The 24,039-nt window shown below is 29.2% G+C and overlaps 2 protein-coding genes across 3 annotated transcripts; one reads left to right on the top strand and one right to left on the bottom strand.

Annotated features, from left to right (window-relative positions):
• Positions 1-13,076: 13,076 nt before the first annotated feature.
• LOC7497061 (uncharacterized) lies at positions 13,077-21,856 on the top strand. 2 transcript variants are annotated; one of them, XM_024611485.2, is made up of 7 exons: positions 13,077-14,037; positions 16,704-17,230; positions 17,317-17,384; positions 20,742-20,795; positions 20,904-20,993; positions 21,120-21,296; positions 21,451-21,856. In XM_024611485.2, the coding sequence occupies exons 1-7, from the start codon at positions 13,544-13,546 to the stop codon at positions 21,493-21,495; spliced, it is 1,455 nt and encodes a 484-aa protein (XP_024467253.2). In that variant the 5' UTR covers positions 13,077-13,543; the 3' UTR covers positions 21,496-21,856. The 2 variants fall into 2 exon arrangements, with proteins under 2 accessions (XP_024467253.2, XP_002316725.3); XM_002316689.4 differs by having other exon boundaries at positions 13,085-14,037; positions 16,683-17,230.
• Positions 21,857-22,771: 915 nt separating this feature from the next.
• On the bottom strand, positions 22,772-24,039 carry LOC7497062 (transcription termination factor MTEF1, chloroplastic). Its single transcript, XM_002317255.4, has one exon. The coding sequence runs from the start codon at positions 23,895-23,897 to the stop codon at positions 22,914-22,916; it is 984 nt and encodes a 327-aa protein (XP_002317291.4). The 5' UTR covers positions 23,898-24,039; the 3' UTR covers positions 22,772-22,913.

Here is a 24,039-nt window from a genome sequence, read left to right as displayed (position 1 = left end):
TGTTTTGGGAGTTTCAAAATCTCATTAGATAGATCTAGAGCTGTTCAGGGTTTGTATGAAGATTACCTAAAGATTATAAGTTATTTTTTACTATAAGTAATTGCTTCAAGGCTGTGTTGTTGCAAACCACAAGTCGTATAAGTGTCTGGCCTCTAATGATAATCCATACGAACCACCAGTGAGAAATTTCATAAACCTTTTTAGAAGAGAGGGATTGTTATGCCTTTGAAAGCTAGCTTTTTCCTTTTGTGTTTTTTAAGGGTTTTTGAGTTGTTTAGTGTATTGTACAGAAAATAAGAGGCATAATATTCTAATTACAGGGAAACCTAAAAAAATTATAAATGACAAAGTATAAATTTGCCCATTGAATACTATGACATATGTTATTTTAGGATAATTTTAAAAATTTATTCAATTAAGTCCTTACTTGATTTTCTCTAGGTCTAGAATTGTAATTCCTTGTATTAATTACGTTCTAGTCCTTAATTTCTAAAATTTATTTACATTCAAGCCAAATTTAATTAATCATTCTATTTTAATTCCTGATCAATGGTTCTTATGTGTGACCCATTAAGTTTTTTTACTAAGTTGACCCAAATATAAATCACAATCCTAGATAAAATAAGATAAAATAAATTAGTTTATTATGAATTCAACAATTAATTGATTTATATTTGTCAATCAAGTACAATTTCTAGCAACATGTCATGATCTCCAAATATTAAAAAAAGTTTAAAGTGATTTGACTTAACATTTTAGTGATCAATTTCTCAATGTAATTATTATTTAATAATAACAATGTTCTAATTTAGGCATTATAGCATGAAGTATGTCTACTTTATTAAATAATATTTGTTCTCAATATCATAGTTATTAATTCTTTGAATAAGATTTGAAACTTTTTACAAATCTCATTCCACCTTGCGCAAGAATTTACAATCAATACTATTTGAGAACAAATGAAATTTTTTTTTTTTAATTCACCTATGGTGATAGATCCTGTTTTAATTATTTAAATTGCTTCATATAGTTCATGTTATACTTAATATTGGTCTGATTGTTACCCTTGATTAGGACAACAGATATCAGGATCAAAACATAACATTCCTTATATAAGATAATTTAGTAATCTCAAGTTCAAGGATCACTTACGCAACTGTCATGCAAGTCTTTCTATAGATACAAATAATCTCTCCATATGGAATTCTCACATGGATCAGTTTGATATACATGTCATCTAATAAGCACATACATATTAGTTTCAAGTATCCCTCATATCTTAATTTATAAGAATAACTGCTTCCTTTCATAAATGAAATAACATAATATATACCAAGAACATTTAGGAATAATGATTTGACGCAATAAGGATCCTATAAGTATAACAACTTTATAATTTTCATTGCAAAATATTTTTGTAACATCCCAATGTTCTGCACAGTTTCACACATACATGATAAGCATACAAGGACATTATGTTTAATGTTTTTTTATATATAAATTCATCTATATAAGTGGTATTAAAGATTCTGCCAAAATTTCAGCAGAATTTCCCGTATACATGAATACATGAAGGGTATCAAGTTATCAACATCTTCAATCACAACCCATATAACACCACAAACATGGTCCAATCATCTTAGAGCTTACCCCACCTCAACACAACTCAAGATTGGCATACAATAAACTTTCTTCTATGAAATATGAATAATAAAGCTTAGAAATCAAAGGGATAAGAATATGGAATATGTAACAAGAAAAATAAATACATGGTATTACATCTATAGAGTTAGCAAAATAATTAATGTATATAATTGAGTTAAGGATTCTACTAATTATACATAAAAAGTGTGTGAGTATAAATATACCTAATATAACAAAAAGTACCTTTAATATTTATATCAACCATGCTTTGCAATGTACAATGACACTGGAAATTACAATAATAAATAATTAAATTTACAAGTGCATACTAGCATTTACATAAATTTTAATAATTCTTGACACACTAATTATCATTTCCTTAATATAACACATTTTCTTTTTCAATCTAAAATTTCCTTTTCTTACAATCATAATTTCATCTCCACCTCAAAATTTAAATTCAATATTCACAACACTTCATCTCATTGGTTTCCTTTTAACAATGAAGACAATATATTATTGGCTTTTATTCAACTATGAAAGCAATAGATAGTAACTTCCACTCAACGATAGAAACTACATACATTAACTTTTATTTTATTATGAAAGCAACATAATAATAGCTCTTACTCATCAATGGAAGTAATAAACATTAGCTTTCATTTTAAAGCAACATAACATTGGCTTCCACTCAGCGATGAAAACTATAGACATTGACTTTCATTTAATTATAAAAGCAGCATAACAATGGCTCTCATTCATCAATTAAAGCAATAAACATTGGCTTTCATCTAAAAGAAACATAACATGGGCTTCCACTCACATTGGCTTTTATATAATTATGAGAGCAACATAACAATGATTTCTTTTCTTTTCTTTTTTTATTTTGGTCACCTTTGCATAATTTCTTTCCCATTCCAGGTCAATCCTTTTTCGGTATACAATTTATCAAGAATGGTAAATTGGAAGAAATAAACTATAATAATTAAAAAGATTAGGGTGCATAAGCATTTACCTGAACCTCCAACTATATGCACTCCTCCGGCTATGGAAGATGCCACTCCCGGTATCTCTTTTGAATCCAGAGAAGGTAATCTTATCAGTATTTCTTTCATCTCATATCATAACATCATTCTTCATTAATTACATCTTACATCTTATTACACTTCATTTTCACTACTTCAATTCTTCTAAGTACACTTCTCATACAATTAATCTATTTATTCCTTCATTATATTAACTCTCACTTCCATCAAAACAATATCACATCGATATCCATTTTACTCCTCAACTATATAAAATCCAGCCACAAGGTCCTTCTTTTTTTTCTTTAATTCATTTCTTTAATTCGATCATGATTTAAGTTAAAAATTCTTCATTTATGACATATATCATTTAAGCAAAGTACACTCCTTTTATGGATCTTTACTAACAATTCATTTCAAACAAACTATATTACATAATATTCACATGTGCTAAGTAAATTTGATAACATTCTCTAATTCCTTCAAAATAATTTTCTAATATAACACTTTACATTAATTTCTTAAAATTCCTACACATATACATTAACATACCACTTTCTCCTTTTTTTCCTACTCTTGGTCGACCATTAACCTTAATTTTTCTCCATGATTTCTTCTTTATAACATAAAGTTTTACCTCCACTACAATCCTTTTCACATAATATAACATTCCTAACAACTAATTTAACATAACACTAATTTTTCCATTGAGAACCCTAATCTACCATAAGTGCAATTTTGTTCAAAATTGAGTTAAACTTTCATTAAACTTGATGGTTAGTACTTAAAAGTGTATTTTTATCAAGGTTTTATATTATCATATTACACTTAAAGTATCATTAAATTTCCTAACATAAACATGTTTTATAATAACAAGTTTGATAATATAAGATATATTTAATTGGTAAATGCTCATTTTAAATGCAGACATATTTCATAATTCAAAGAATTGATTGATTTGTTTAACTATTGAAATTGAGAAGACAAAGAGAGGGCTAAGTTTGGAGAAGAGATGTTGGTTCAATTCAAACTAGAACACCATTCGGTTATTAGATCATAACTAGAGTTGTAGAACTTGGATTTAGGTCTGGTTTATATGGATGGAAAGCTAAGACATAGGCCTAAAAATTTTATGAAGAGTTCAAGATTCAAAAGGGTCGTTTTCAAGTTCACATTGTAGCAACAACAGAGAAGTCAGAATCTGTCCTGCAGCCCAGACACCGTTCAGTGTTTAGCCCATATCTCGAGTTCTAAAAGTCCAAATGAGCTCATTCTTGTTTTGTTGGAAATTTGAGATAATTTCCCAGAACTTTCATGTGGACTATTTGTTCAAATTCTAACATTACCAATGACATTTTGTTCAGACAAAAAGATAAGGATTGTCACAAAGTCAAGAGGTGGCCACCCACTCAATAATTAGTCATCAAATCAATAGTTCTGAATTTTAGCCTATAAAAGAAGGCATTTATCATACATTTAGACATCTTGGTTTTCAGATCAACATCATTTCCTTACTTGCTTTCTTTCTTTGTAGTTTTAATGTTCTAGTTTTATTTCATGTTATAGTTTCATTAATATCTTGTTTATGCCTTTCATTTCCTTTACTATACTTATATAATTATGTTCTCATCTTGTTTATTTATATTTCTCTTCTTCATAATGTTTAGCTAAGTTTAATATGTCAAGGTGAAAAGGTTTCACTAATAGTGTTAGGATATGTATAATATAAACTAAATATGGACTTCAATGCTTACATCCAAGAAAGTTTGCTATTAACATGTCTTATCATTTTTATCTTATTAATTCTTAATACCTTACTTGTTAAATGGTTAATCTAGATTTGTGTTGTCTAACACTTGGTACAATAAATGCTTGATCCTTCATAGCCAAACTGAACCAACACCTGTGCTATGAAAGGAACTTAATTTGTTGTTAACATAAGTTAATATCATGAATTCCTGACAATATTTAAAAGTATCGGTGTTACTTAAATAAGATAACTAATATGATCATGTTAATAATTTATAATGAGCTATTAATGACAAATCATCTTATTGGAACCTCCTTTGTATGTGGTTTCCAGTTGAGTAATAAAAATAGTTTATATTATACTTATTTGAAATACCGTTAGTGAATCCTCTAACCTTGGCATTTGTTTTTATCATTGTTTAATAACATCCATGTGGTTCGACTTCGATTTTATCGGGTTATTTATTACTTCGACACTCCTGCACTTAGGATAAGACATCAATCTTTTAATCATGTCACTTGATAAATCAAGTGTAGAGTTACTTACCAAACAAGAATACAAACTCCAATGGCTAACCAAATGAAAGTTTCTCAAGTTTTCTCCTTCTTTCTTCACTTTCCTTCCTTCTCTCACTAAAAGCTTTCTTTCCCTCACTTGATTCAAGTGTTTTAGGTGTTTAAACTTATAAAATCTCACAAGTTCTTCTCTCAAATTTGTAGTTTCCCTCAATTTGTCCTAAATCAAGCTTAAAAAATGAAGAAATTTCATTCCATTTTCTTTTATAATGGTCGGCCACTTACACCCATATATATAGGCATAAAATATGTTAATATCCATTATATCCTTTATTTCATACCTTTTATGTTTCATGGGTAATATTTTTCAGGTCCTAACGCCGATTTATACCAGACTTAAAACAGGTGAATTCAAATTTCATTAAACTTTATGTCACAAAAATGTTTTTCCTGAAAAAATTATTTTCATTTTGTTTTTATCCGTGTTTTTGTATTTTTTTTTCTTTTTTAGCTATTGTTCATAAATTATTTTTTTATATCCATACCTAAACATTTTATTTTAATTTATTCCATTTTTCATCATCCTCGTGAGTTAATTATTCCTTATACTCACTTTTCATAGTAGTCCTATTATTAATTTTATGAGTTTCTTTTTAGAGGTTTACAATTTTTGTCCTAAGAACTTTATCTTTACTCTAGATTCATTAATCTAATATTTGATGAATATTAAAGATAAATAAAACCTTTATTAAAATTAAATATATTGACATGAACAAAGTCAATGCCATGTATAACCAACTAATTGGCTACAAATCATATATACTAACAATCATTCACTTGTACTAAAGCTAATAACTCATATATCAAATACTATATCGTTATACTTTACGATAATGTTTTTACTAGGATAGTTGCTTAGTAAAAGGATCTACAAGATCCTCTTCAGTAGGTACTTGCTTTATATTAATATCTTTCTTTTTTATGATTCTCTAATAAAATGAAATTATCTAAATATATGTTTAGATTATTAATGAGACCTTAGTTCTTTTGCTTATACAATAACTCTATAATATTATCACAATATAAAGAAATTGGATCAACAATGCTAGAAATCACACCTTTAATGATGAGTTTCTTGATCCAAACAACCTCTTTAGTCCCCTCAAACTTAGAGGTGTACTTAACTTTAGTTGTAGAATCTACTTTGGTCTCTTACTTGGAACTCTTCCAACTCAACACCATTATTTAGAGTGAAATATAACTACATTAGACCTTTTATTTTAACATCTGATTGAAAACTGGTATCCAAATAACCATGAACTACTAGTTCATCTCTTCCATAAACCAACAAAACAATCTTAATTCTTCTCAAGTACTACAAAATATTTTTAACTATCTTTTAGTGACCTTCACCTAGATTAGATCGGTATCTACTATTTTGGATTCTTCTATGCTAAATCGTTTTAGCATATTATCTATGTATAAGGATTAAGATAATCCAAACAACATTTTAAATCTATCTCTATGGAACTTTATTCCTAATATATAGGTTGCTTCTCTCATATCTTTCATAGAGAAATTCTTGAACAACCAAATATTTACTAACTAGAGTAAATAAATGTTGTTTTCTATTAATAATATGTCATCTACAGCCAAATATTATAATCATAGTATGCAGTTATAACAAACAAAATTCTTATGGATTTTAACATAGTTTACTGACAAAAACGTTTCATCAAAATCAACCTAATTGTCTTTGTCTGTAACATTTGGTAACTAGTCTAGGTTTGCATGTTTGTATATTGTTATCCATATTAGTCTTTCTCTTAAGGACCCACTTATATCCAATATATTTTATTCCTTCAGGTGGATCAACCAAGGTCCATACCTTGTTAGTGTACATGAAATCCATTTCATATTTTATATATTTAAGCCATTTTTTAGAATCAATATTGGATGTTAATTCCATGTAATTGGTAGGCTCATCAAGTATAAGCAACTCATTATTTTTAGCTTTCATGAGAAGTCCATATCTCATTGGTGTAAGATGTGTCTCACTAGATATATAGATTTCTTATGTTTCTTAAGTTTCATGCTAAATATCTAATGTTATAGCCTTAGGCTCAGGTTCTTTTTAGTATAAGCAACTCATTATTTTTCCTCTCGCTACTCTTTTCAAGAAAAAATTCTTTCTTTACAAAGGTAACATATTTTGAGACAAATATTTTTGCTCAACAGGGTGGTATAAATAATATCCAATAGTTTCTTTTGAATATCCCACAAACTTACATTCATCTAACTTAGCTCCTAACTTTTAAGATACAATAAACTTCATCTAAGCATTACATCTCAAATATTTAAGTATGTTAAGATTGGTCTCCTACCATTCCATATCTCATATGGAGTCTTATCAATAGATTTTAATGAAACCCTGAAAAAACATTTTTCAAAATTTAATAGAAAAATCAATCATATTAAAATTCTTATTAACATACTAAACTATTTTAGAAACAATTAAATAATTGTTTTGGCTTAAAAACTCTTTTTATTTAGAAAAAAAACCATTTTTTCTAAAATATTTACAAAACAATTTAATTAAATCCTAATCCAATTAGGATAAAACAAAAATAAAAGTCATCAATTAAATACTTTAATTCAATCATAATCCAATTAGAAAAAAATAATTCTACAATTAATTTAGTTTGGATTGTAATTTTTAAAATATAAAATCAACATTTTATATATGTGAAGAGATAGAATTATAATTCTATCTAAATACCTAGCTTGTAATTACATATATGACATAGGAGTAACATAGTAATTTTATACCCTAAAACCCTAATGTTATTAGGTATAAGGTGTAGCGAGTAAAATTATAATTATATCCCTAAAACCCCCTAAATAAAGCTTTAAGGGCAAAATTGTAATTTTGTTCCTCATCTCTTCTTTTTCCCTGGTTGTTGCCAAAAGTGGGCACATTGCCGTCCATTGTCAGAGCATCAACAATAATGGCAGCAATGATTGTTATTGCACTTCCTAGAAGATGTAGTGACAACCATAACTGTTGTAACGCTGCGCAACCATCATGTGTGAGGCAGTAGCCTTGCACATGGCTGCCCAATGGCGCCAGGAGTGCTTAGCGCTATTGTGGTTGCTTCCTGCGATGACTGACTATGCTCGTAGCACATCTAGACGCACCAACAATGATGGTGTCGCTGTTGGTAGCTGTTGCAACCACCTAAAAGCATTTTTTTTTTAATTTTCAGCTAGGTCTGCATATTCTAGCCATATTTGACTGGAACAATAGCTAAATTTTTTTTTTGAAAAATCATAAGATAGATTGAGAGTTATTTAGGGTTTATATGAAGATTACTTGAAGATCATATGTTCTTTTTAGCTTTGAGTATTTTTTAAAATAAAAAAAATTATTTTCAGATAATATTTTTAATATGTGTAGTCTTGCATGATTTTTTTCCCTTTTTATTTTGTATTGTTTTAAGGTAGTTTATCACAAATCACAGGTCGTCCAAGTGTCTTACTTCTAACAATAAGCCACATGAACCACAAGTGAGAAATCTCTTAAATCCTTTTAGGAAAGAGAGATTTCTATGTCTTTGAGTGCTAGCTCTTTTCTTTTTTAGTTTTCAGGTGTTTTGTATTGTTTTATGTGTTGTATATAAAATAAGAGGCATACCATTCTATTTATAGGAAATCCTAAAAATCTTATAAATGACAGAATATCAATTTAACTTCTGAATAATATCACAAATATTATTTCAGGATAATTTTAGAAATTTATTCAATCAAGTCTCAACTTGATTTTTTATAGGCCTAGAATTGTAATTCCCTATGTTAATTCCATTCTATTCCTTAATTTCTAAAAAATTTGCATAATCAAATCATCTTTAATATTATGTAGGTGACCCATTATGTTCTCTAATAAGTTGGGCAAAATATAAATCACAATTCTAAATAAAATATGATTAAAAAAATTAAAAAATACTTTATTATCAATTCAATAATTAATTAATATATATTTGAAGATCAAATACAATATCTACCAACGTGTCATGATCCATCAAATATTAGAAAAGTTATAATTGGTTTGATTTAACCTTTTAGTGACTAGTTTCTTAATTTAATTTTATCCCTTCATCAATAATGTTCTAATTTAAACATTATAGCATGAAGTATGTCTGCCATGTTAAATTATGTTTGTTATCTATATAATAGTCATTGATCATTTGAATAAAATTTAAAACTCTTTTCAAATCTCATTTCATCTTATCCAAGGATTTCTCAGTCAATACTATTTGAGAATAGATGAAATATTTTTTTCTAATTCACCTAGGGTGATGAATCCTCTCTTGATCACTTAATTACCTTTATATAGTTCATGTTACACCCAATATCTGCCCCTTCCTTACCTCGATTAAGATAACACGTAATAGGATCAAAGCATAATATTCTTTATATAAGATGACTTAGTGATCTAAAGTCTAAGGATTACTTACAGAACTATCATGCGAGCCTTTCTATAGACATATGTGATCTCTCCATATGAAATTCTCATGTGGGTCAGTTCAATGTACATGTTTTATAACAAGCACCGACATATTAGTTTTAGGTATCCCTTATACCTTAGCTTATGAGAACAATTGCTTCATTTCATAAAGAAAAGAACATAATATGTATCAGTTTCTACAACTCTAATGAATGTCTAGTATTTAAGCGAGCATCGACCAGAAACATTTTAGGAACAATGCTTTGATGCAATATGAATCCCAAAATTATAACTCTATAATTTTCTTTGAAAAGCATTTTTGTCTCATGAACTTTATCTTTACTCTAGATTCATTATTTCAATATTTTATGAATATTAAAGATATATTAAGCCTTTATTAATAATAAATATGTATTTACATGAATATAATAATACCAAGTGTAACCAATCGATTAACTACAAGACATATTAAATTAACAATTATACCATTTTTGTTCCTATATACTAGCTATAATTTTAAATACTACTTTTCAATCTCTACTTATTTTTAATTTATACACATTCACACATCAATCAACCATCATTCGTGCATATTACAAAAAAAAAAACCCCATCATCCACACATAATTGGTTGAGCAATACCTAATAAAAAAAAGGGAAAAAAGGAAAGATTCGAGAAAAAACCAAAAAAGAGTAAAAGAAATAAAAAAAAGAAAGGAAAGATTAATAACATAACTAATGAGGAACAAGAATATCTTGATGATGATTGATGCTTAGTAAAGAAGAAAATATATTATGCTACCAAGGATTTTTGGGAGGAAAGAAAGAGGCGTGTGAGAGAGACCGGAAAAAAAAAGAATTTGTGTTAACTTGTGGATATTTTTATTGTTTTTAATGTTAATTTTCTAAAGAGATTATTGTAGCAAATCAGAGGATTTCTCTTATTTTACTGTTGTACCTTTTAAAAAATTGAATTCCATTTGAAATTCAAATTAAAACCATAAAAAAGTTTCAAATATAAAAATTCATTAAACTTTCAGAATTGAATTCAATTTACAAGGTTCTAAATAAGCTGTAAAAAAAAATTAATTTAGCGAAAATTTTAATATTAAATTTGAAATTCATAATGCTTAATATACATATCTCATGATATTATAACATTGATGCAATATACATTAGTATATTCACACTAACAAATGTTTCAATGTAATTGTTACGAGATGAACATCCAAATTAGTGTGCTAAGAAACATATTGATATCACAATATTAAAAAAAATATTAAACCCATTAGTGTTTTATTAGAAGGCTTGATTCATTACACTATGGGTCATTGTATATAATTAATGTAATGACATATTTTTTCCCTTTGTAACAAAAACCAAATAACATATCTTTAGAGATGAAATGGTCTTTTTTATGAGACTCATTTGTCATTATAAAATTGATTGATTTATGCAAAAGCCCCTTTTATTAATTTTTTTTTGCACAGTTCAATGACATAAATACTCTTAAAAAAAGTAACAGACTAAGAGGGGCTTTTGCGTTATTTTTTGTTAAAATAGTAAAATAACTTCATTGCTCTTAAAATAAAAAAATAAAAAAAGATTTTCAGGGGTATTTTAGTCTTTTTATCATGGTTATTTCATTAAATGTATTTGAATTAAGGGCAAATCAGTCTTTTAACAAATAAAAATATTAATAAAAAATTGTTGACGCGTGTAGTGAGTGGACGCCACCCACGCCATTTGTGCAGCGTGTGCGACAATCCATGGTGGTAAAAAAGCCCAACATCCATGTCTTCTAGTGGCAACACAACTCATGGGGTGGCGCATGTAGTGATATCCATGGGAGTGAGATTTTATTATCCCCCCCTCTTTTCTCTCTCATCTAATTGAAATTTGCACTAGGTCAGTAAAAATTCAGAGTTGTCATCCCATTAATTTTTTTTCAATTGTGATCCTTATTTTTTTTATTGCTATTTTTTTATCATTTTCTCTTAATTTTTTTTATTTTTCAATTTAGTCCCCTATTAGTTTTTTATACCAGATTTTGTCCTAATTATTTTGATTGTTATTTGTTTTATTTTTTTTATTATTAATTTTAGCTTTGTAATTTTTTTTATTTTTGCCTTCTGAGGGGTTATCCATGTATCTTGAATTTTTAGGTACTTTCAATTTTATCATTTGATATTAGATTATTGAACCTTAAGCGTTCTAGGTCCAGGTCCATTTTTCAATGACTTGGGTCTCGGGTTAGTTAAGTTAACCCAAGTTGACTTGGGTTCTTTTCAATATTTTTATTTATTTATTTAACTTCGGTTCCTTTTTTTAAAAATATTTTTTTTATCGTGATCTCATATCGTACATGGTGAGTTAGTAGAGTAATCTGGATTGACTCGAGTTTTTTCTTTGATGTTTTTTTTTTGAAAATATTTTTTCAATTACATCCTTTAACATTAGGTTATTGAACCTTTGAGTTTTGTGATTTTTTTAATTTTTTTTATGTGAGGATATCACGATCTCATATCTCGGGTTTGAAATAACATGATATGTGAAAAACCCATTCATAGCATTCGGTTTTTTTTAGGATAAAAAGAATAATAGAGAACAATAAAAACAAATTGACAAATAAAGATGAAAATGTTATTATATTGGATAAAAAAAGTGAATATCTATCTATATTTAATTTTGTTAAAGGTGGATAAGACAATACAAAATTCTAATTTTTTTTCTTATCTTTATATTATTTTTATCTTTGTATAATATATTTAGAAAGGTGGACACAACATTTTTTATTTATTTTAATATTACTATTGCTTTTTTTTTCCTTACATAACATGAAAAAATTAAATAATTAATTTAGTTAAAAATTTATACCTTTAATTAGTTTTTTTATATATAAATTACAACACTAATATAAACTAAACTATAACTTTCTTAAATTAATTAATTTTTCATTTAATTTGATGAAATGACAAAGAAAAATATGTAATACAATTATATATATATATATATAAAATAAATTTGAAAAATAAAATAATTCTAATATATTAGTAAAAAAAGAAAAGAATACAGACATGGGCTTAGAATCAAGCCTAAGCTTCTGTGAGCTAGATCACGCCGTAGGGCTTAGAGAGGGAAACATATCCAATGTTTTGCTCTCTAGTTGATCACTGGTTTCTACAGATGTTGTCGGATAAAAGCAATATATTTTTCCGGATCCAAACAAACTTCTCTCTCAGTTATTCTTGGTTTTGCACAGAAATTCACATAAAAACACTCTCCTCAAACACCTACACGTAAAACGTTATCTTAGAACATAATTTAAACAACATAGATATCAATTGACAAGCTCAAGTTTATATATATAGAACTATATAAGACTTTAAATTCATACATTTCCCAAATTAATTAGTGAAATAAATAGTTTTACACCTAGCAGGGCCGGGGATTATTATTATTCATATCAAGTTTAGGAAGCATGAACAGGTAGCAGAGGGAAAGATTATTATTCCAAATTAAACAGGAAACTGATAATACCAAAATAAAAGAATGGGGGGTACCGTGGGGCCTGAAAGCTCTTCATCCATCCAAAAACATCTTTCAAGGAAAGCATGCGAGTGCCAACGCTGATGATGATGATGGCGGTGGTGATTCTCCAGTGCATCCTCCATCATTCTAAATATCATCTCATCATCACCCTCCCAACTTGCTTTTGCTTTTGCCTAATTTGCTTCCCCACCCCGACAGGAAAGAAAAAAAGAAAAGTTCAACCACAAAACAACATCCATAAAACTTTAAAAGAGAGAGCCAATGAATCGCTTGCTCCTGCCTTTTTCCTAGACATATTGATCAACATCTTTTAATTAATATCTTCATGCCTCTCTTTTTTTATCTCCTCTTGCGTATTTAGACACACACACACATCCCACCACCAAATGCATGATTAAACCTCCCTGATCTCTTCCTTTCTGGCATTTCATTTTTAACCGTCTCCCCTTCTTTCTTTTTATGTGGTATGTACTCTTACCTTTACACACACATCTATATCAGCAAGATTAGTAGGAGTAGGACGTTGTGGCAAATTTGTTTTAATATATAATACATGGATGAGTCGTGGCGAATGCGCATGGGAGTGCCAACGCCGAGCGTCCCAAGACGCCGCTCCATGGAGGATATTGCAACCACAAGACATTCCATGGATGCCAGATTGGACCCAGATGACTTCTCTGACGTCTTCGGTGGGCCTCCAAGGAGTGTTCTCTCTCGCAAATTCCCCGCCGATTTCACCAGATCTTCTTCTTCTTCTTCTTCTTTCTATGAGGAGATTTTCCTCCCAGAAACGGACTCTCTTTCGAAAGGGAAAAAGAATGGCGGACGTAGCCTGCCGGCGTTCAGAATCCCGGCCAGGGGAGAAGGGTTCTACAGTGATGTGTTTAGGTTGTCTGACGAGGGCAGGAGGTCCAGGCAACGGTCAAGGGCCAACTCCAAGTCCAAGTCCAACTCTTCGTCGGTGCTGAGTTCGGAGGAGCTTAGTCCTCAACGGCGGATGGTGACCGGAGATGACGTTGCATTATCTTCTTTCGCTTCAAAGCTCAGGTCCCCCATCTTTTAACTATTTCTCTCTCTCTCTCTCTCTCTTTTTCTGTCGGTTTGAAAGTAAGTTCCTTTTTTACGTTATATACTATTTAAGATCCCATAATTTCGGGGGTCAAGTAAGGAATGAAAAAACATCACGGCGGTGGAGAGAGATTGTTCAGAAGTTTCAAATAAAAGGGATGATAATTAACCTCGCACTGTCAGATAATTACCCTTAATTAATCTCTATCCATATTCTTACACTAATTAATCTGTAATGAAGAAACAGAAACTGTTTAATTTTCAACTGTTTCGTTCTCCCTCCAACCAAAATAAATAGCTTCTTTTTTTTATTTTTTATTCATAGCGTGATTTTCTAATAAAACACTTATTATGGATTGAAAAACTAATTTAAAAAAAATAAGAAATTACGCCTTTGAGAAATAAAATAATAATTAATTTGAGAAAATTGTATAAAACGATAAATTAAAAAACACTTTATTCTCATTTAATATTCATGATGATTTGTTTTCTAAAACATACATATTAATAATTACTGTTGGAAGTATATGAATGACTAATGCGAAGGGATGGCCTAGACGGGCTTTGCCTTTCAAGGTCAAGTCAGAAGCTCCAAGGTTCAGGAGGCCAGGCACACAGGTCTTGCTTTTTAAAAGATTTTCTTTCTTCTTTTTGACCTTTTAGGAATTAAAATATAAAAAAATGAAGTTTAGTGTCCCAAATATAAACATAAAAAGCTACAGGGACCAAATAAGTAAAAATAAAAAAATATACATTTCTGAGCAATAAAAATTGAACTGTAAATCATCAATGTAATTCAATGTGGTTTTGTATCTACGTGAACAGTCTCTTCATTTAATTTTTTAATTTGAATTTAATTTAAAATGTTTGTTCTGTTCCCCTCCAGATGGTTTGTTTTAGTTCTAATTAAACAGAACTTCAATCTCATATTTCAATGCAAAGTCTTATAATTAGTATTTCGGTGAAATGGTATATTTATGTTTAATTAGCTTCATTTATAGTTATTCTCAGCTTTAAATCTAATAAAATGATGATTATTAAAAAGGTTTGGCCTTTCATTTTATCAATGAACAATGAAAAACCAATTCCTGTTTTCATTTTAGTTTTCAAAAAGTTTTGAGGATTTTTTTTATTTAAATTTTTTTATTTAATTTTATCATTTAATATTAGATTTATTAAATATAGAACTTCATAATTTGTTTTAATTTGTTTTTGATGAAGTTATTATTATTTTCTCAACTTCATTCTTTAACATTAGATTCATTGAAACATTAAGTTGTTTAAGAATTGAGTTTCATTAATATATTTTTTTATTTGCTTTCTGTTGAATTATTATTGTCTCATGATCCAAAATAAAGTTTGGTATCAAAATATATCTTTTTTAAATTATAAAAACCAGTCCTGATATCTAAAAAAGATGAGGAATTAAAATGAATTTTCAAATAAATTTCAAAGATGCCACTTATATTAACTATATTTTTCACTTTAATCCTCTGTCTTTCAATTTAACCTCTACCCCCAAAATATATGCACTTGGGATTCAATTTGGACTTAAAAGAGCCACACCTTTTATTTATATATATATATATATATATATATATATATATATATATATATATATATATATATATTTATTAGGTAACTCAATGGTCGCTTCTTTTTAAATAAAAATTCATTTCCAGAATTTTGAATTGATTTTTCTCAAGTAGATATAAAGAGATTTTTTTAATAGAAGAAAGATTTTAAATTCCAAAAGTTAATTAATAGCAATATGTTTTTTTAATTAAAAAAGAGTTTCAAGTCTGAAACTTCTTGGAAAGAAAGAAACAGGGATATCTATTGTGTATTAAAAGCTTATTAGCAAATTAAAAAACAAATCAGGAGAAATTAAGAGCTGAGCCTTGAGAGAGTATCAGAATCAAGAAAACATAAAAACATAGAAACAAGAGGATGAGAAGGAGAAAGAGAACGTCAAAGGTGGTGGCTTATGTGAAATGAAGAGAGAGAGAGAGAGAGTTAGTTTATATACGTAGTGGGCGATTGTTTTGTGCAAAGTATACTTTAGGAATGAAAAATAGTTTATGTATAAATTATTTTATTATATTTAATAAAAAAAATATGTTTGTAGTAAAATAATATTGATATGTTTTGATTATAAAATAGTGGTGATGATAATGATAATACGAGAAAGGATGATGATAATGATAATGATGATAATGGTAATATAATAATATATATAAAATTATGAATGAATTATATTATAAATGAATTATTTTTTATAAATATTTAACATTTTTTCAGTTGAAAATATTTTTTAACAAATAAAATAAATATAAAGTTTACGTTGGACAATTCTTTTATAAATTATTAAAAAAAACCAAAAAATTAATAAAATATTTTATATAAAACAAATCTTTTTAAAACTTTTGTGATTTGTCGGGAACGTGAAGGGCTGGCTTCTTAAATGAGCTGAAAGGAGAGAAGGTTTAATTAATTTATGGAATTAGATTTGCAGTTGAATGAGCAACTATATCCATGTATACAAGCACACTAAAGCTTTGTTCTCTCTGTTTTGCATCTCAACAATGAATTAGAACGCTAATATTTTCATCTGATCCATATAGGCCAATCAATGTACCTTACAGATGGAACTCAGCCACAGGGAGGCCCGAAGGACAACCAGCTGGGAGACAATGGAACATGCCATCTTTTCCACGCAATCATACCGAGAAATGTTACATGGAAAATGAATACATTGATGAGAAAGTCAGATGCTGCTCCTCTTATTTTAAGGTTTCACGGCAGGTCTCATCCCCGGAAACCATTAGTCTTGAGCCCCATTCACACCGAAGCATCAAGATTTCTGTGGATGATTTAGAACTCAACTCCCCTTCATCTCCGGCCTCTTCACTGTGTCATGAACCAGAGGCAAAAGCTGGTGTACAGTGTAATGTAATGCTAGAAGAAGAACTGGAACAGGTTGAAGATGAAGATGAAGATGAAGTAATGAGTTCTTATGTTATCGAGATCAATTCTGATCATAGAGAAGGGACGGGCGAAGCAGTTTCTATTGACGAAGCAATTGCATGGGCTAAGGAGAAATTCCGCTCAAGATCTTTTGATAGACAGCACGAAAATGTTTCGATGGACCACCACTCAGATGAAGCAGAAGGTAAAGAAATATCCTGATGTCTTGTATGGTATTTTATTGATTATATAATTTACAAGATCTGTCTCTTTGTCATTGAAATCATGCAGAAAGGCGTAATGTGCATGATTTTGTTGGGCATCAATTGGATGGACATGGGAGTAGGCAATGCACTATGGTAAATCACTTCTTTTTTTCTCCGAAGCATTATTGATAAATGGATTATAAGAATATTGGTTTCAAGAAATATATAAGTTTTAAATTTTAAATTTTTTTGAGAGTATTAGATAAATCTAGAGTTGTTTAGGGTTTATGTGAAGATTATCTGTAGATTATATGTTCTTTTTAACTTTTAATATTTTTTTCATGGTTGAGTTGTCGTAAACCACAAACCATCCAAGTGTTTGACCTTTTAATGGTAATCAATACAAATCACTAATGAAAAATCTTCTAAATCTTTTTAGGAGAGAGGAATCACTATACTTTATAGTTCTAGTTCTTTTCTTTTGTGTTTTAAATATTTACCTGCTATATTTTTCTTATCTAAGAAAGTAAGAGACATATCTTTCTATTTATAGAAAAAATTAAAAATCTTAAGAATGAAAAAAATATCAACTTGCACCTTAAATAATATCACATATATTATTTTAGGTTAGTTTTAGAAATTTACTCAATTAAATTCTTAATTGATTTTTTTATAGGTCTAGAATTGTAATATCTTGTGTTAATTACATTCCTGTCCTCAATTTCTAAAATTTATTTAGAATCAAGCCACACTTGATTAATCATCTAATTTTAATTTCTGACCAATGATTCTTATGTGTATAACCCATTCGGTTTCCTAATAAGTTGACTCAAATATAAATCAAAATCTTACATAAAATATGATTAAATAAATTAATTTTTCATCAACTCAACAATTAATTGATTTATATTTTAAAATTAAGTATAATGTCTATCAACATGTCATGATCTTTTAAATATTAGAAAAATCAATAATGGTTTGATTTAATCTTTCAGTAACTAGTTTCTTAGTGTAATTATTATCCCTTCATCAACAATGTTTTGATTTAGATATTATAACATGAAGTGTGTTTATTCTACCAAATCATGTTTATTTTCAACACCATAGTTCTTAATTATTTGAATAAGATTTAAAACTCTTTTCAAATCTCATTCCACGTACCTTACGCAAGGATTTACAATCGATATTATTTGAGAATATATGAAACATTTTTTTTAATTCACTTAGGGTGATGAATCCTCTCTTGAATACTTAAATAGCTTCATATAATTTATGTTATATCCAATATCTATTTATTTGTTACTCTTGATTATGACAATGTGTAGCAGGATCAAAAATTAACACTCTTTATATAAGATAACTTAGTGATCTCAAGTTTAAGAATCACTTATACAACTATTACGTGAGCCTTTCTATATACACATGTGATCTTAAGTCTAAGGATCACATATGAAATTTTCATGTGGGTCAGTTTAGTGTACATGTCATCCAACATGTACCTATATATTAGTTCTAGGTATCTCTCATGCCTCAGCTTATGAGAATAACTATTTTCTTTTATATAAAAAAACATAATATATATTAGTTTCAACATCTCTAATTAATGTTCAGTTTTAATAGAACATTGACTAGAAATATTTAGGAACAATACTTTGATACAATAAGAATATCATAATTATCACTACTAAAAAGAAGGGTGATTAGCATCGGATGTTAGCATCAGAATAATTTAGATGCAATTTTAGCAACAGATTAGCAACGGATTATATATATATATATATATATATATATATATATATATATATATATATATATATTAGTAACGGATTAGCAACGAAAAATCAGATACTAAAAAATAAATTAATATATTAAAAATCATCAACGGATTTGCCGTTGCTAATATGGTTGCTGTTAAAAAAAAAGATTAAATTTTGACTTAAAAAAAAACAATAAATAATAATGACCATTTCTATACTTCTCCAGAAAACAAAAGGAACCCCACAGTTGCAAAATTTCTTCATTCTCCGAAAGAACCCAATATTATCCCTTTCTATACTTCTCTGCAGAAACCTAATTAACCCATATCTCCCTTTCTATTCCTTCTCATCTTCCTTTCTATTCCTTCTCCATAAACCAAACCCATATCTCCCTTTTTATTCCTTCTCCATAAACCAAATCCATATGTCCCTTTCAATTCTACCTATTTCTATCATGCGTCATTTCCCACAAATATAATTTGTTACTTTCTTAACTTCTTCTCCAGTTAATTTATGCTTCCAAACTTCTTCTGTACAAGTAGTTGAGAGAGAGAGAGAGAGAGATTGAGGATGTTTTTGGCTTTGATTTGGGATTGTAATAAAAATTAACGAGAGATAAGGACAAAGTTTTCCTGGGTATCGAGCAAAGCTTTCTCTGGGGGTCTTGGTTGGCCCCGCTCTTTTTAACCAACCTGGCGTCGCCCCGCTTTGCGATATGAACGGACACGAAGAAAGAACGCAGGCATCGGAAATGCAAAAGAGGGCAGATTGTGGGAATGTGGGTTTGATTTTGGGATAATAAAAATATTAATATTTTAATTTTTTTTTATATTAGATTTAATTTTGGCAGAATCAATTTCAAATTTTTGAAATTGAAATTGAACTGGATAAGAATTTTTAATCAGCAACGGAATATCCGTTGCTGATTTACACATTTAGCAACCGAATTTCAGCAACGGATAATTGGTTACTAAACAAATCAGTAACTGATAATCCGTTGCTAAAAAATTAGCATCTATTATTTGCATATAAAATTATCTGTTGCTAATTCCGTTGCTGAATTTTTTCAGCAATAGATTTTAATATTATCTGCAACGGACTAGTTAGTTGCTAATAGGTTGATTTTTTAGTAGTGTATAATGACTTTATAATTTTCTTTGCAAGGAATTTTTGTCAAGGATTTTATCTTTACTTTAGATTTATTAATCAAATATTATATTCATTAATAAAATATTTATTGAATATTAAAAATAAATAATTTTTTATTAATAAATTAATTATATTTATATGAACAAAATCGATGCTATATAGAATTAACCAATTAACTACAAAGAAATGAACACTCAAATATTTAGTATTTTGTATAGCAGTGCATCAACAAGACGAAATAAATACCACTGTTATCTTGCTACAAGCTAGTTAGCTTCCGTTTATGCTGGATCATTTGCTATAATATTGTCAAGATTATATGCATTCAGCATCGATGACAATATCGTAGCTAGATCATCGTGAAACCTTCTAAAGTATTGTAGACCCAATAAGTTCCCCAATGTTCTTGTTCATCTTTGATTTTTAAACTTACAGATTTCACATTCAAATTAAGGATCAAGAGAGGATTTCAAATACCATTTTTTAACAAAGAATCAAGAGACATAACTACAGTTTTTGAATATGAATATTGTTTTGAAAATTAAAGAGATTAAATGTGGGAACAATTTAAGTCTGAGATATATTTCCCCTTCTACTTCTGCAGGAAGAAGAGCTGAAGAAATCCAGAAGAGAAGAAGTAGAAAAATCAGAAAAAGATGTAAGCATCGTTGCACTGCAAAATTAACCATTCATTAATTAAATTAGTAATAAATATTTTAATTGATGCTTTTGTTTCCTTTTCTATTAAAAAAAAAAAAACCTACAGATGGAGATGGAGTTATTGGATGAAGACATTAGGCTGTGGTCAGCTGGCAAGGAAACTAATATCCGTCTGCTGCTATCCACACTTCATCACGTATATTCTATAATTTAGCTATATATTACGTACTTCAGCGTTTTCCTTTGCTTGTTTTTTAGGGCTTCTCCAAATTAATATATAGTGCAATGATATATCTTTTTATAAATATTTGAATGAACGCAGATTCTATGGCCAAATAGCGGTTGGTATGCAATCGCCCTAACAAGCCTCATTGAGAGCTCACAAGTAAAGAAAGCTTATCAGAAAGCAAGGCTATGTCTCCATCCTGACAAGTTGCAACAAAGAGGAGGTACACTCTCACAGAAATATGTCGCAGAGAAGGCCTTCTCCATCCTGCAGGTAAATCTTTGCCTTTTGCCATGGCTGGAACCTAACACAGAAAGGGATAAAACAAAGAAATTTGCTTAAGATGTTAGGCTGGTTAATTTATGCTGTTAAATCATGAGAAAAAGTTTCAATATATATAATTCTAGTTTTTTTACGTTGGTTACAGGATGCATGGGCTTCTTTCATCTCCCAAGATTTGTTGTTTAACTAGTAGACGATTCAGGATTTTTTTTGCACTCAGTTTCTTCAGCTTTGAAAACCAACAAGAGAAGCTAGCTCGATCAACTAAACGGAGAATGAAGAACATATCCAGAATAGATGTGTGCGACGCAAATTGCTGGAAATTGAAAACAAATCATGTATTCAGAATAGTTCATGTTCATCCTCTGCATGCTTTCCAACGTTCCTTGATTAATTTCTGAACAATGAGAGACAAGATATGCTACGCAACAATGAGAAAGATGGATAATGTACTAATGTTCTTTGCTTCTTTTTTAAAAAATTTTAATTTGTGGTCAATAATTATTGATTGTAACTTGGTATTTGACTTCAATAAGGCATTTCAAGATCAACGTCTCCCAATTAATTAATCCACCCACTGCACTGATCCCACAGCAGATCTCATTAAGCCGATCTTATAAGATTATCAAACTTTCAGATCTTGCATTGACATCTTTCACTTTCAGCATCTCCAATCAGCTAATTTAAACTGAATAATATTAATACATGAGTAATTATATTTGCACACTAATTTATGCACACTAATAATATTTTAAAGCATCCTTAATTGTAATTATTGAGTTTCTCAAAACATATATACACAATAAAAACTATAAATTTAAGATTTTTTTAGGAGTTTCAAGGATTTCATTAAACAAATTTAGGGTTATTTAGGGTTTATACAAAGATTATTTGAAGATCAAAAGTTTTTTGAGCTTTGAATAATTTTTTTTGGATCAAATGTAAAAATATATTAAAGATCAAAAGTAAGTATGCTTTAAAAACAACAAATACAGAGAAGATATATACAAATAAAACCATCAAAGGGAACAAACGGCAAGTCATCTAAGTGTCTAGTCTCTAATAGTAATCCACACGAACCACCATTGAAAAATCTCATAAATCCTTTTAGGAGAGAAAGAGAGATTATTATAACCTTAAGTGTTAACTCTTTTATTTTATGTTTTAGGTATTTATTAGTTAAGTGCATGTACTATGCAACAGACTTATTTTTTATTTTCATAAAAAATATCATAAAAATTTATAATATAAATAATAATATTTTTTCAAATTTATTAATTATTTTATTAATAATATTAATAATAATAAAAATAATAATACTTATAAGACAAATAATAATATTTTTATTATAATATTATTAATTATAGTAAAAATAATAATATTTATAACACAAATAATAATATTTTTAATATTAATATTTATAATTATAATAAAAATAATAATATTTATAATACAAATGATAATCATGTCAAAAAAGAAATCAAATTGCCTATTCATTAGAAGAAGGAAAAATTACAGAATTATTATTGGAGGATATATATACATCTTTATACAACACGATAAATAAACAGGTAAATAGGCATGTTCTCAATGTACTATGGCACACTCTTATCCAGCCCCTGGCCTTATCATCTCCCCAAACTCTTCATCGGTGCTCTTGAGCATCAGTCGCAGAGGAATTTTGACCCCACTTTGCACAACCTCGACGTGCCTTGGCTTAATTCGCTTATCCAAACTGAAAGCAAAATATTGAGGAAACCCCTTCAACTCTGTCAACTTCCCCTTCATCTCCTCGGCAAAGTAATCAAACTTTGGCTTGAAGTTATTCTCGACACTAAAAGTAAACAATGCTGGACACCTTAAAACCATAGCCACAGCTTCATCTCTTGAAAAACCTATGCTCTCCAAGTACTTCAATTTAGGAATTAAGGTGTTTTGAACATTAGAAACCAACAGCACAGGGTCTTGATAAGCCAAGGCTTCCAAATCCTCAAACCCAAGCCGTTGAAGATAAAACAAGCATGGTTTGAGCTGGTCTCTCACGCTAGAAACTAGCAATCTTGGGCACTTGTTGATGGCCTTTCTGAAGTTATTGTCTGGGACTTTTAAGTCTTGGGATAGGAAGTTGAAAACAGGTTTAAGGTCAGTTCTGATGTTAGAAGTGAGAACTTTTGGACACATGCCAAATATCCTAGGCAAGTCCTTTTGGTGGATTCCTTTGGATTGGAGAAAGAAGATTATGGACTGAATGGAGTCTAGAGAGGCGGTGTGGAGAGAAGGGTTTTGGGATAATGCTTTGCCAGAGTCAACTCCCATGATTTCAAGACACAGAATCTTTTCTTTGATTTCAAAGGAGATATTTGTGTGGGCTGGTGTGTACAGTGGGTGCTTGTGAAGGAGGCTTTTGGACTTTACCGATAACTGGATGTTTGGTTGCTGAGAAATTGAGGGTTGGGGTGTCTGCTTCGGAGAAGAAAAACACAAAGAAGAGTGTAACGCTGCTGCTGCTGGTGGTGGTAGCGGCATGGTGAAAGACCGACAGAGAGACAGTAGGAGGAGGAGGGGAACTCTATTGCCACAATCTAATCTCATTTGTTTTCTCTCTTAGCATTTCAAAATGACACGTGCAAGTATGCTTCAATTTGATTGGATAAAATTGGATTGCATGGATAGCTTAAAGGGAATCTGAAGTTTCTGGATAATATGATGAGTCTATAGCAAAGATAAACCTATA

Source organism: Populus trichocarpa, chromosome 11 (assembly GCF_000002775.5).
Source record: "Populus trichocarpa isolate Nisqually-1 chromosome 11, P.trichocarpa_v4.1, whole genome shotgun sequence".
NCBI lineage: Eukaryota > Viridiplantae > Streptophyta > Magnoliopsida > Malpighiales > Salicaceae > Populus > Populus trichocarpa.
Note: the sequence above shows the minus strand (reverse complement) of the source record. Positions and strands in the feature narration are given on the sequence as shown.

What these genes read in the sequence shown, in the direction of transcription:
- LOC7497062 (XM_002317255.4), bottom strand. Translation starts at nt 23,897, where the DNA reads ATGAGATTAGATTGTGGCAATAGAGTTCCCCTCCTCCTCCTACTGTCT.
- LOC7497061 (XM_002316689.4), top strand. Translation starts at nt 13,544, where the DNA reads ATGGATGAGTCGTGGCGAATGCGCATGGGAGTGCCAACGCCGAGCGTC. An exon ending in CCACTCAGATGAAGCAGAAG is followed by an intron (nt 17,231 to 17,316) that starts GTAAAGAAATAT and finishes GAAATCATGCAG; the next exon opens with AAAGGCGTAATGTGCATGAT. An exon ending in TAGAAAAATCAGAAAAAGAT is followed by an intron (nt 20,796 to 20,903) that starts GTAAGCATCGTT and finishes AAAAACCTACAG; the next exon opens with ATGGAGATGGAGTTATTGGA.